This window comes from Mchenga conophoros, linkage group LG6 (assembly GCF_057382185.1).
Source record: "Mchenga conophoros isolate Kocher_MC1m ecotype Shallow Benthic linkage group LG6, M_conophoros_male_GT1.1, whole genome shotgun sequence".
In the NCBI taxonomy this organism is placed as follows: Eukaryota; Metazoa; Chordata; class Actinopteri; order Cichliformes; family Cichlidae; genus Mchenga; species Mchenga conophoros.
Window position 1 is genome coordinate 18,286,190 of NC_140531.1, and position 13,312 is coordinate 18,299,501.

Here is a 13,312-nt window from a genome sequence, read left to right on the forward strand (position 1 = left end):
ACATCACATTTCCTAACCTATACAGTATAGTGTCAGGGGTTTTAACTGTACAGATTCCATATAATCAAATAAGACTTGTTTTTTTGAATAGGATTTTATCCTCCAACCCCCACCCCAACACCCTTTTTTTAGTGAGAGAAGAGGAGAAGGGTAGGTGTTGTTTGGGGCAATCTTGTCCAATGGTCTTTCTTAAATTAGCTTTGGGGGCTGGAGGCTCCCCTCCCTGCACTGACAGAAGGAGGAGCCTGTGCAAGTCACAGACTACTGTTTCATTCACCTGCACAGCCCTGCAGCATTCACCACACTTGGGTCTGTGCAGCCACACAAGAAACACACAGAGGAGATTCCAGCCGGCCCAAAGTTTCTTTTTTTATGCTTTTTTTCTCACTTAAGAAGCATCAGCCTCCTGCTGCTGCTCACTTGTTTTAACTAAATTACAAGGCAACTAGCAGCAGACATGGCTGCTTGTCTGCAAAGTTGCAAACTTTGTAAAAAGAGTTGCCTTCTTTTGGCTTTTTCTCTCAGCTTCTGTTTTGCCTCAGTATGTGCAGGGCCTTTTGATTCAGCTCACCTCTATCACCGCAGGGCCGGACCTAATGAAGATGATATCATTGTTGCTAACAATGGGATCAGAGTGCCTTTTGGGCGGTCCGTGTTTCTGGACCCTGTGAATGACCTGGTAACAGAAGTGCAGCCCGGTGACCGCTGCCAAATCACAGTCCTGGACAATGATCCACTGGCCCAGAAGCCTGGGATGCTAACCCCTAAAAAGTTTCCCTGTTCATTTGGATCTGAAGAAGTGAAATACACGCATTTTGGATCAAGGAGCCCCAGTAAGGATCGTGTGAAGCTGCAGCTTCGTTATGACTCTCACACAGACACAGTCATTGTCCCCTTCATGTTGGAAGTAGAGGTTGTTTTCCAGCAGCTTGAGATCCTCACCAGGAATATGCCCCTTAATGTTGAAAAGCTCAATGGAGAGAGCAATCCTATTGACAAAAAGGGCCTGGAGTTTTCCTATGAGGATGGTGTCACACAGTGTAAGATCAGCACTCTGGTCGGCGCTGGAGGTCTTCCCAGGTATGGCACTCTTTTGAACAACCCTTCCAATGGCCAAATGGTTGACTGTGATGAGTTTGTGAAGCAGGGTATTCGCTACAAGCACACGGCTAAAACCAACTCACCAAACAGAGACTATATTCCAATGATGGTAGAGCTGCAGGATAACGAAGGAAACATGATAATGCAAGAGCATTTCCAAATGATGGTTAGAATCAGAGAAGGTGCAGAGAACACTGCTCCCAAACCCAGCTTTGTAGCTATGATGATGATGGAGGTTGATCAGTTTGTGATGACAGCTATTACAAGTGACATGCTGTCGGCTGAAGATGTCGAATCTCACCCAGATGACTTAATCTTCAACATCACGTCTCCGCTGAACCCTCAGCAGGGTTATATCATCAGCACAGATGATCAGAACCTGCCTATCACCTCCTTCTATCACAGGGACATCAAAGAGCTTAAAATAGCCTATAAGCCACCCTCAGATGACTCAGAACAAGAGAGGATTTTTCAGCTAGAGTTTGAAATTGTAGACACCGATGGTGCAGTGTCAGATCCATTTGCTTTTATGATTGTGGTAAAGCCTATGAATACACTGGCTCCTGTTGCAACCAAAAATACAGGGCAGCTATTGTTTGAAGGGCAAACTCGAGCTCTCTCCAGCTCTCAGAATTTAGAGATTAGCGATGAGGATAACCTGGAAGACGTGAGAATCACAGTCATCGATGGTTTAAAGCACGGAGACCTTACCATGCTCGGCACACGCAGGAAGTTCTTTACACCTGCCGATCTAGACGCTGGCATTGTTGCGTACCAGCATGACGGCAGCGACACCTATAGCGACAACATTATTTTTAGAATGACTGACGGCAGTAATGAAGTGGAATTTTTGTTCCCCATCACCATTGTCCCCACTGATGACGAGCCCCCTATTATTAATGCAAACACTGGCTTGGTGTTGTTCAAGAATGAAATCATGCAGATCTCTCCATTCATCCTAAGTGCAACAGACATCGATTCAGAAGACTCCACTATTAAGTTTGTCATGGAGGCACCATACTCCACCATAGGGCAACTCCTGCTTAGGCAAGCAGAGCTACCGTCTGACCCATCTCTGTGGAAGTTCAGCGAGACAGATGAGATGTTTGAGCAGGTGGTGACTGAGTGGCTTCAGCAGGACATTCTGGATGGAAAGCTGTTCTATCGTCACATCGGGCCCCACAGCACCACCACTGTAACCGATCACTTTGTATTCCGGGTCCAGGACGATAACGATCCTCCCAATCAATCAGGCGAGCACACGTTCACTATCAAAATCCATCCCGTTGATGACCTTGCCCCAGAGCTTTTCCCAGGCACCACCCTTCACATGACAGTGCAGGAATATGAGCTCACATACTTTAGGAAGAAATTCTTGTGTTATACTGATCTTGATTCAGATGACAGAGATTTGAAGTACACCATCACTAAGCCCCCGACTGACACAGATGAGAACAATCCAGCCCTCTTGGGTGAAATTGTACTGACTGACAGCCCTGACACTGTAATTACAGAGTTTACACAAGCCCAGGTTAATCACCACAAAGTAGCTTATAAGCCCCCAGACCAGGAATTGGGCATCACTCCAAAAGTGGCTCAGTTCACATTCACTGTGGAAGACACAGCTGGAAACACAGCAGATGGACTGTTCACCATTTTCCTACAGCCGGTTGACAACAAACCTCCACTTATCACCAACACAGGATTCACTGTTTTGGAAAGCGGTACATATGTCATTACCAGGAAGGAGCTGCACGCCACTGACACGGATACAGATGACGACAATATCATCTTCACGGTGACCCAGATTCCCCAGTATGGGCAGCTGCAGTATTTGGGGATTGATATGTCAAATGGCGAAACATTTGTGCTCGAAGACATCACAACCGGTCGTCTAACTTACATGCACGGAGGAAAAGAATCTCTCACTGATGTCATCAAGCTCTCTGTAAGTGATGGTTTCCACGAGGTACCAATTGCCATCAGGATCACAATCGAGCCAGTTGATGACAAAAGGCCCACGATTATGCTCCCACCCGGCCTGCTCGGAGCCTCCATAGATGTACTGGAGAATGGAGCCACGGAGATTACAAGTAACGTCATTCAGGGCCACGATGAAGATACAGATGACCTCATGCTCACTTTTATTGTTGAAGAACCTCCGAGACTGGGTGAAATCCTGGTTAATGGTGCTCCTGCTGAGAGATTCACTCAGGAGGACATAATTAACGGGGTGGTTGTGTATGCTCACACATCTGGTGAAATAGGGCCGACCAAAGAGCACGACTCCTTCAATCTTACTTTGTCTGACATGTCAGAGCAGTGGGTCGTTGGTGGCAACAAGATCCAAGGTGTGACAGTCCATGTGACAATCCTTCCTGTTGACAGCATCCCACCTGTTGTCAGCGTCGGCGAGCAGTTTATAGTAGTGGAAGGGGAGAAGAACGTCATTACTCTGGAGCAAATTCATGCCGAGGATGTTGACACCAACAGCGAGGATATCTTGTGTACCATCATTGTCCAACCAACTTCTGGTTATGTGGAGAACATCTCACCTGCAGCAGGCTCAGAGAAATCAAGAGCTGGGACGGCCATCACCGCATTCGCCATTAAAGAAATTTCCCTTGGCCACATCTACTATGTCCAAAGCATCCACAAAGGGGTTGAACCTGTGGAAGATCGTTTCACGTTCCGCTGCTCAGATGGTATTAACTTCTCTGAGCGCCACTTCTTCCCCATAGTCATCATTCCAGCCAATGATGAGAAGCCTGAGATTTTTGTCCGTGAGTTTGTGGTAATGGAGGGAATGAGTCTGGTCATTGACACCCCAATTCTGAACGCAGCTGATGCTGACATCCCCAAGAATGAGCTGGACTTTGAGATCATCAAACCACCCAAGCATGGGACAATTGTTCAGCAGCTCAGCACTGGCACCATCCCTGTGGAGAAGTTCAACTTGGAGCAGCTCATAGAGGCATCCAACATTGTCTATGAACATGATGACTCTGAAACCAAGGAAGACAGCTTTGAAATCAGGCTATCTGATGGAAAACACAAAGTGGAAAAAACAGTTCCTATCGTGGTCATTCCTGTTGATGATGAGACACCAAGAATGGCCATTAACGATGGCCTCGATGTGGAGATCGGAGAAACAAAAGTGATTAGCAACAGCGTTTTAAAGGCAACAGATCTTGACTCCGAAGACAAGGAATTAACTTATGTTGTGCGATACGGCCCTGGCCAAGGCTACCTGCAGCGTATCAGCAAATTTGGAGACGTTTTAGGAAATATCACCCTGGGAATGAATTTCACACAAGATGAAATTGACAGACAACTCATTCAGTATGTGCACACAGGCCAGGAAGGAATCCGTGACCTGCTGAAATTTGACGTCACAGATGGTATAAATCCACTTATTGACCGTTACTTTTACATCAGCATTGGAAGCATTGATATGGTTTTTCCAGATGTTGTTAACAAAGGTGTGACTCTCAAAGAAGGTGGAAAAGTAACTCTCACCACTGACCTCCTCAGCACCTCTGACATCAACAGCCCTGATGAATACCTCAGTTTTAGCATCACGAGAGCGCCTAGTAGAGGGCACTTAGAGTGCACTGACCTCCCAGGTGTTCCTATTTCCACCTTCACCCAGTTGCAGCTTGCTGGCAACAAGATCTACTACATCCACACCTCTGATGATGAAATTAAAATGGACAGCTTCGAGTTTGAGGTGACAGACGGCTACAATCCCGTCTTCCGAACCTTCAGAGTGTCCATCACCGATGTGGATAATAAGAAACCTGTCTTAACCATAACGAGGCTACTTGTGGAGGAGGGCGAATCCAAACTCATCACACCTTTTGAACTTACTGCTGAAGACCGGGACACTCCAGACCACCTGCTGCGCTTTATAATCACGCAAGTGCCAGTACACGGTTTGCTGCTTTTCAACAACACCCAGCCAATTACGACTTTTACCAAGCAGGACCTGAACGAGAACCTTATCAGCTATAAGCACGATGGCACTGAGACCAGTGAAGACAGCTTCTCTTTCACTGTCACCGATGGCACTCACACCGACTTTTACGTTTTCCCTAACACTGACTATGAGACACGCAAACCCCAAATGATGACTATTCACATCAATACGGTGGATAACGGTGTCCCCCAGATTTTGGTAAATAAGGCTGCCGCTTCACTGAAAGTCCTCCCAACTGGACACCTGGGCTTTGTGATCACCAGCAAGGTCCTTCGATCAGAGGACCGGGACAGTCCCCAGAAGGTGTTGAAGTACACGGTGTCCGAGGCTCCACTGCACGGCTTCATCATGAATACCGCCGTGGGCAATGACAGCATCAAGACATTCACACAAGGTAAGATGATGTCACATTTTTAAACCTTGTAACAACGTTTTTCAAAGGTAAGATTTACTCATCAGTGTTTTAGAGTTAATATTGGATTAGAGTGGATGTTTTGTGTGGCACAAAGGAAAGAATTGTTCTGAATTCATGATGCCAACAGCTTTGAGTTAGTATAAAGTTGACAGAACACCAGATATTCTCCCAGGATTTATTACAAAGACTTGTTTTTATAGAATTTAATAAGATGCATAGAAGCACAAATCCAAATCCTGAATGTGTAAAACAGAAAGACAGCTTTTTATAACCGGTGAAAAAGCAAAGAATAAAAAATATTCAAATAAATAATATTCAGTTAAAACCAGTTGGCTGCATTCTTATACTAATATAATGATGCTTAACTGGTTACTACAGACCCCATAAAACAATTTTAACCTCCTAGGACCTGGCGTCCACATATGTGGACATCAAATTTTGGGTTGTCTAGACCAAAATACAAAATTTTGCTCTACAAGGGCCTGATTTCCACTTATGAGGACGTTATGCTGCCACTGTTCTGTCAAAATTTTCAAGCTAATGTCCTCATATGTGGATCTCATTTTTCTCAGAAACAAAAATCAGGGAAAAAAGTCACGTAACTCTTTGTTTTTACATTCATCAGGTCCCAATCAGCCCAAATGGTAAAGACAAATTAAAATTGCATGCCCTGAAAGGGTTCAGGTCTTAGGAGATTAAATATATCTCTGTAAACTATATTTTCTGACTTTGTATTTATACAACCTTATAAAAGTGGTTTAGTCATCACAGTTATCATTTTAGCTAATTGTTTCTCCATATTTTTTATGCAAACAGCTGATATCAATGACATGAAGATCTGTTATGTGCTGTTGGATGGGAGCAACGCCACCAGTGATATCTTCTACTTCATAGTTGAAGACAACGGTAGGACCCCTCTAATATTTAACGTGCAGTGGCTTCAAGCCACTTTGAGTTTGACTTTTAATGGCTGCTTAAAATTTAAACTTCTTGCTCTCTGTCGGTCACCTAAGTGTTTGCATCACAAAGGCTTAAAGCAGTTGGCCATGACTGACACCCAGTACCGAGGCGCCGCCTCTGTTCGCCCCACTGGAAAGGGCAGCAGGTTTAAAGGACAGGGGTCAAAGGGGACTTAAGTCAAACACTGAATGTGGGTTAGTAAAAGTAAAAGACTACCACATGCTCTCAACTGTATTGTTATTGAACAATAGGGTCCTATACTTTGGGGCGCTTCTCTGGGCTTTCAAACGCCACCTTTCATCATCTGCCTGAAGTGAGACAGTGAAATGTGCATAGGTATGCTGATATATCTGGTTCCTCTTACAGCAAGTCTCACAAACATCTTCTTTTATCTTTCTAAGTATCCACTATTCAATGACATGACTTGTGAAATAAAATCTGCAGAATATTTTGACATTATGAAGATTTTCAAATTAAAAGATTCTTAAATTTCTTTTTAATAAATAACCAACTTTATCCAAAATATAAGAACTTCATATTTTTTGTTAGCTCAATTTCTTTCTCTCTCTGTTTTTACTCGCTTACTCTGACATAACATTGAAGCACTGAGGCTTTCTGTAACACTGCCTTACTATTAAAACATTATTTATATCCACCCCAAGCATAATGCGACAATCTGACAGCCGACATCGGTTACCCTAAAGAATTCTCTTAAATGAATCGGATATGCATGGTATATGATGGGTCAGGGTATAATAAAATCACTCGTTGCCTTGTCACATTCACCTCTAACAGCATTACATATTTATAGCAAATGCAAAGTGATAAAATGCAGCAGGTGGGTTTTACTATTTTAGCATTGGCTGTAAAATATGAAACAAGATTTAGAAAGGCAATCAATGCTGAAGGGAAAGTTTAGTCTATAATTATGCTGTTTGGAGGGACATGCTCCACCTCCTAACACCACCATCACACCCATTGAGAAAAAGGAGGACGTGAGTTTGTCTGTTTTTAGTTTAGCTTCGCCTTAATGCCTCCGTATTAACTCTTACCCTCAGACTGTGAGTGATATATTTATTTTTAATGAGAATCAGTAGCACTGACATTAATCAACATAGATTAGATAAAAGTGCCTTAATCCTATAATCTTCATTTAGGCCAACATTTTTCCACATGTGGTTTAATAAGATGCCTAAAGCTAAGAATTTCTGTCTTTAAGTGTGGGTTTTACCACAGGAAGGGAACACAAGGGCTTCAATTAGCTCAGCGCTCCCTTTTCTGTTTGCTTACACACTTTATTTAAGCTTCCAGCCAACTCAGCTGAACCAGGTGCAGTGGAGCTTATACTGGGACGTAAAACCAGACCTTGTTTCTACATGACCACGGCTGACACGTGTGGCAGCGCCACATCATCTGTGTGATGAACTGCATCTGTATCACTGCACTTAATGGATACACTTATCAGTAAAATCATCACCATACATATACATAACTACACACACAAATACAAAGACACGTCCAGGAAAAGATCAAAGAGATAATACATGAGAGCGAGTCGAGCCAGCTGGTGGCTCGCTAATGTGAAGTGTTGAAGAGGTGACCCCTGAGGGATGTGGCTTTATCCTGGACATGTAGGGGCATGTGAGTGGAGAGCACAGTGATGGTCAGGCTCTCTGATAACAAATCTCAGTGGGTGAGCTGCTTGTGTGAGAACCGATGGTGGGTCAGTAGAGATTAGCACCCAAGATAATCCATTTTTCACTGGCCTCAGGGAACAAACTTTTGTACTTAAAAAGAAAATCCAAATGCGACTTCATTAACCTAACCTAAGGTTAAATAGAAATCTGTGCTTAAACACCACAAAAACACTATTAAACTTCTTTATAATGAATTCTTATCTAATCAAAGTAGTTCTAGATCCAGACACATCCTTTCAAAATCAGTGGGTTTTAAACCTCCTTTGTAAACTCCAGTAATTCTTAATCCTGAATCGAGTGTAAACATACCACTTCTAAACCTAGTAAGTTTTACACAAATACACACAATCTGAATGTGGCCTCACGCTCCGGAAATACCCCTCAGATGCACTGATATGGGAAGCTCCCTAAGGGTCTTAGCAGCCTTTAAAAGATACCTGCCACTACATGCGCTCCAGTGATGCTTCTTCACGAGCAGGTCAAGAATACACACTCGGATAATTAACATATCCTCATGTGGAACTGAAGCAGTTTGGCATTCCTCTATAAGCCCTGCAGGCTCAAATGTTGCAAGCATACATGTACATATGTAACTGCGAGTCCGTGTATCTGCTGATACAGAAAATTAAGATCTTAATCAAACATAAACCAATGATGTGCAGACCAGTGACATTGTGTGTGTGGGTATGTGTGTGTATGTGTGGCCAGGCAAAGCGGAAGTATGGCTCTTGTAAGAGCACGTGTGTCAGTAAGTTGGGTAAGTTACTTTAAAAAAGTAATTAATTACTAATTACTTAGTCAATATTGTATTTAAACTACTTATCTAATTACTGTGTCAGAAAAGTAACTTAATTACTAAATAAGTAATTTAACTAAATACTTCTTAAAATCCCTATAAACCTTGAGTGGGCAAACAACAGAAATTAAACTTTCTAAATAATAAATACATTTTTTTAAAGACGGAGACTCTACAGTATGCAGCGGTAGCATCTCTTCCACAATGCAGCCTGCAATCACTTTTTTAAGCTCACCTTCAGACGCTTTCTGTGCTGCTGAAGTAAAATCGAGTTTTGCCTGCTTAGCAGGAGCTGCCGCGGTGTTACCCATGGATGATGAACAAGGATCACTCAGAAGTGTTCGTCTATGCTCTCGTGTCAGGCGCTTCAGTAGATTACTCCTGCTATTAACAGCAGCCGATAGTTTTTTCTTCCCAGGACATAGCTTACATATTACTGTAATAATAAGTGATCCGACCAATTACCATGTAAGTGAAGAGACGGGAATATGTCCATTTCAAAAAACAGCCACTCGCTTCAGCCGAGTCCGACATCTTCCGCTTTAGAATACGACTATAAAGCAAACTGGTGCGAAATGACGTACAGCTGCACTACAGCGATGTTAAAGCGGCAGAGTTTACTTCTACGTTTAGGAGACAAATTATTGAAATTAAATAATGATATTCAGCGAGTTTAATTATTTTACAATGTAACGCAAATACATTGTAAGTAACTGTAATTAAAATACCTAAAAATGAACAGTAATTTGTTACTCTACTTTTTCAGTGGAAAAGTAATTTAATTACAGTAACGCGTTACTTAGTAACGCATTAAACCCAACACTGGTCTTAGTAAGAAGTCAGGAGCAGACACTCGGTTTGATTTCAGGGGTCTCTGTGAGGATCAGTCATTAGCATAGAGTTAGCATAGCAGTCAGTTGTTAGAAAAAAAAACCCTCCTCTGTTGCTTAAAGTTTAAATCTACAGTGAAAAACATCTAAATTCTACATTTGATCTGCATTATCCGTACTATATGGTGCATAGTTTGTTTCTTTTTTTAATGTCTTGTGATTCCATTACAGTTTCTGCAGCCTCTGGTTCATTTGAGGTATTCTATACATGTTCATATCTGTATATTCACAAGAAAGCTATTATGTAACATTAAATACTTAAAGGTGTAACGGTTTTTCAAGTCATTGGTTTACTTTTACAGCACCTCACCTTGCTACAAGTTTAACAATAAGAAAGATTTTCTCAAATGCTGATTTGAGCAATAAAAATCTTTTAAAAACACGACAACGTCATCAGTACTGATTGTCCACACCACTGTCCAGCCTCACTGTCACTCTCCTTCTATGCATCTTCTGTGTTGTGGAAAGTTAAATAGGTGCAGAAAGTTGCTTTAAAGTCAGGTGGAGACTGGAGGCATAAAGAAAAATCTTTAATCACAAAATTTTGAATATCTTATAATTATTTGCCAGCAAATCCCGTCTAAAGTAGAAAGAAACCAGTATAATTATCATCTGCTACTGCGGTCATTTAAAAAAACTAATGGCTTCTTACTAAGTACTCAGAATACCAGACTTAACAGATCTGTGATGATGATCTTAGAAACAAACTAGGATTCAACTTGGGCCATCCTCACACCGTTTGCAAGCAGTAACTTGCACTCAAGTGACCAACTCTGGAATTTCTTACAGCCGTTCAAAGAGTGGGATACTGAAGCAGTAAATACCTGCTGTGACACAGCTCACATATATCCCCATCCATCAGGAATGGGTCCAGTGAGCCACGGGCTAAGAAAAGAAACCCTTTTGTGTCAGGCCTGTTAAACCTTGTAAATGTAAAGATTTTGGAGTGTTTTGGAACAATAATTTAAAAACAACAACAACAACAACAACAAAAAAAAAACAAACATTTCATTCTTCTTAATCTTTGGTGCAAGTCAAAGTGCACCCCAAACAGAAGACAAAAACCAAAGACAGAACAAATAGCTTTGCATTAAGATAAGGTTTTTTTTCTAGTTGCAACAATATAGTCTCCCAGTTCTGCAGGGGGATCATGGGCCCTGGTGAGTTGAGTGTTATGTGATCATTCAGAGCCGGGGAGAGGAATGCACTTCCTATGGGACTCCAGACTCCAGGGCCACAGACAGAGCAGGGCCTAGAAGTGAGGTGGTATCCCAGGCAGACAGGTGTGTATGTGAGAGTGGAGGCTCCAGAGGGATCCCCTTTCAAAGCCTGTGGTCACCCCACTCCCAGCTCTGCAGAAATCTAACCCAATCTCAGATAGCCCGATAACCCACAGATTTCCAGCGTAAGAGTTGCCCGCTCTGGAGGGGGCAGCTCCCCAGAGGGGTGCAATGATATCAAGCCAGAAGAGAAAAGGGGAAACTGAGGAAAAGGAACTTGAAATATTTTTAAAAGGGCAGCATTTTGGTCACATTTCTTCAGTACTGTAAGGGTACCCTGCTGCATGTGGACTGCAGGCTGGCTGACATGGACATGCTAAACCTCTGCTCCCTAACAGTGTTTTGGGATCTTACATGTCACTCGTGTCAACAGTCACCGGGAGATTTACTGGCTAATGGTGCCACTGTCGGGGCCCCCGCGGCTTAAAGAAGCTAAGGCCTCTCAGTCCTCCTCCACCGCACCCCGTCCTGTTCTCACTTACCCTCCTTCCCCTTTCCTCTTCTCTAAGAGCCCTTCAGGGTATTACTATTCTTTTTTCTTGTTTCTATCTCACGTTTCCCTCCGGCCCTTTCACTGAGCTCTGCTATTCCCTCACTCTTTGTCTCTATTTCTCTTTTTGTTCTTTATCTTGAGCCTTGATTTATGGCGACTGGTGGACTTCTGGGGTGCAGAGTTATGATGTATAGCTAGAGCGGTTATTCTTATCTGCTCCCACGTGGCAAAGCTGTCACTGAGTTACTCTGTGCCATGTTTTTTTTTTTCAGCCGCACTAGTGACTTTGCTGCAGAGAAGGAAACACTGGTTTGTTGGATTGTTGGTTCACTGTGGTCTGAAGTGAAATGTCTCAACAGCTTTTGAATGGATTAGTTTTGGTACATTCATGACACACCAGGAAGAGTTTGAACTTCCTGGTTTCAGTCGAGGTGCCTCAAAAGATTAATCAGGTGCAGTTTTTCATAATTTTTTGACTCAGTTGTCTTAACCAGAGCCTCCTTATATTTCAGCATTACACCGGTAGCTGATGCTACACCTGATGCTACACCTGATGCTACACCTGATGCTAATTTTTCTGGTGCCACAAGGGACCATGTATGAACAACAGGGTGGAGGGAAATGATGTTCAATGCAGGGAAGCACTGACTGTATGTGCACGTTGCACCAATACGGGAAGCTGCTGATTAGTGCTAAGCAGCAGACCAATAAAGCGCTAAAAGTGTAGGTCACAAAGCAAGCCACATTATTTATCACATAATTGCGTAAATCAGCTAAATCACTAAAACCCCATATGCAATCAAGGTACGCCGTTCAATGTCATTCAGTCATTGTGATCAGACCGAACAGGCATTTAGTTAAAGAGACTGATTATGTATTAATACAATTTAAGTAGATATGTCCATGTCATCATAATAATGTTGGTCCACGATTAACATTGCAACTGACTAAGTCATGTTGTGTGAGCATTCGGTTAGCATTAGCAAAGAATTTGGTGAATGCTATTAAAAACAATCACTAGCAAACCAAAATGTTAACCAGTGTCCAATTATGGGCACTGAATAAGCTAGTCTACGGGTATTTTTCCGTGCTTTCACACTGGTTTTATTTTTTGTCCCCTGAGGCAGCGTTCCAACATTTTAGCCTGAAATATCCTTCAGTACAGCCTTAATCTAGATTTAGATTGATCAATAGTGTTGTTTTGTTCATTATTTTTGCTTTTGAACTTTTTGCATGATTTGACATCTACATGTCAGTGCTGTCTAAGTTTGCTTGTTTTCGTTTTGTTGTCCCCGCCTACTGGCACACATGGGTCAAAGCTATTTTCAACTTCCTGCAGAGATGTCCTTAATGTCCTGAACAGATGCTGTGATGCAGACACTTCGATTCGTTGATTCATAGCACACACTGAAACTGAACGATTAAAGTCGTCATTGCATCTAAGAAACCTAAATTTTAGATGAATCTTACCTGATCTCCTTTTTTGTCTGTTTACCCAGATGTTTGACATCCTCTAGATTTAACAGACCACACTTAAAGCCAGTGATATTAAATGCTGAGCATAGCTGGCAGGAATCTCACCAGTATTCATATGAACTGGATGATTGATGACGAAATGCAATAACGTGACGCTTGTCACTCAATGAGGATATTCTTAGAAGGTTGCTCTTCCTTGCATCATGCTGGTGAGCTTCATATTGA

General features: G+C 42.5%; 1 protein-coding gene across 1 annotated transcript in view; it reads left to right on the top strand.

The window, feature by feature from the left end:
• Nucleotides 1–322: 322 nt before the first annotated feature.
• Nucleotides 323–13,312, top strand: part of frem3 (Fras1 related extracellular matrix 3) — a 31,471-nt gene continuing 18,481 nt past the window's right edge. The window contains exons 1-2 of the mRNA XM_085276573.1: nt 323–5,474; nt 6,312–6,401. Coding sequence (XP_085132699.1) covers nt 458–5,474; nt 6,312–6,401 — 5,107 coding nt within the window. The 5' untranslated portion in view covers nt 323–457. The remainder of the gene's footprint in view (nt 5,475–6,311; nt 6,402–13,312) is intronic.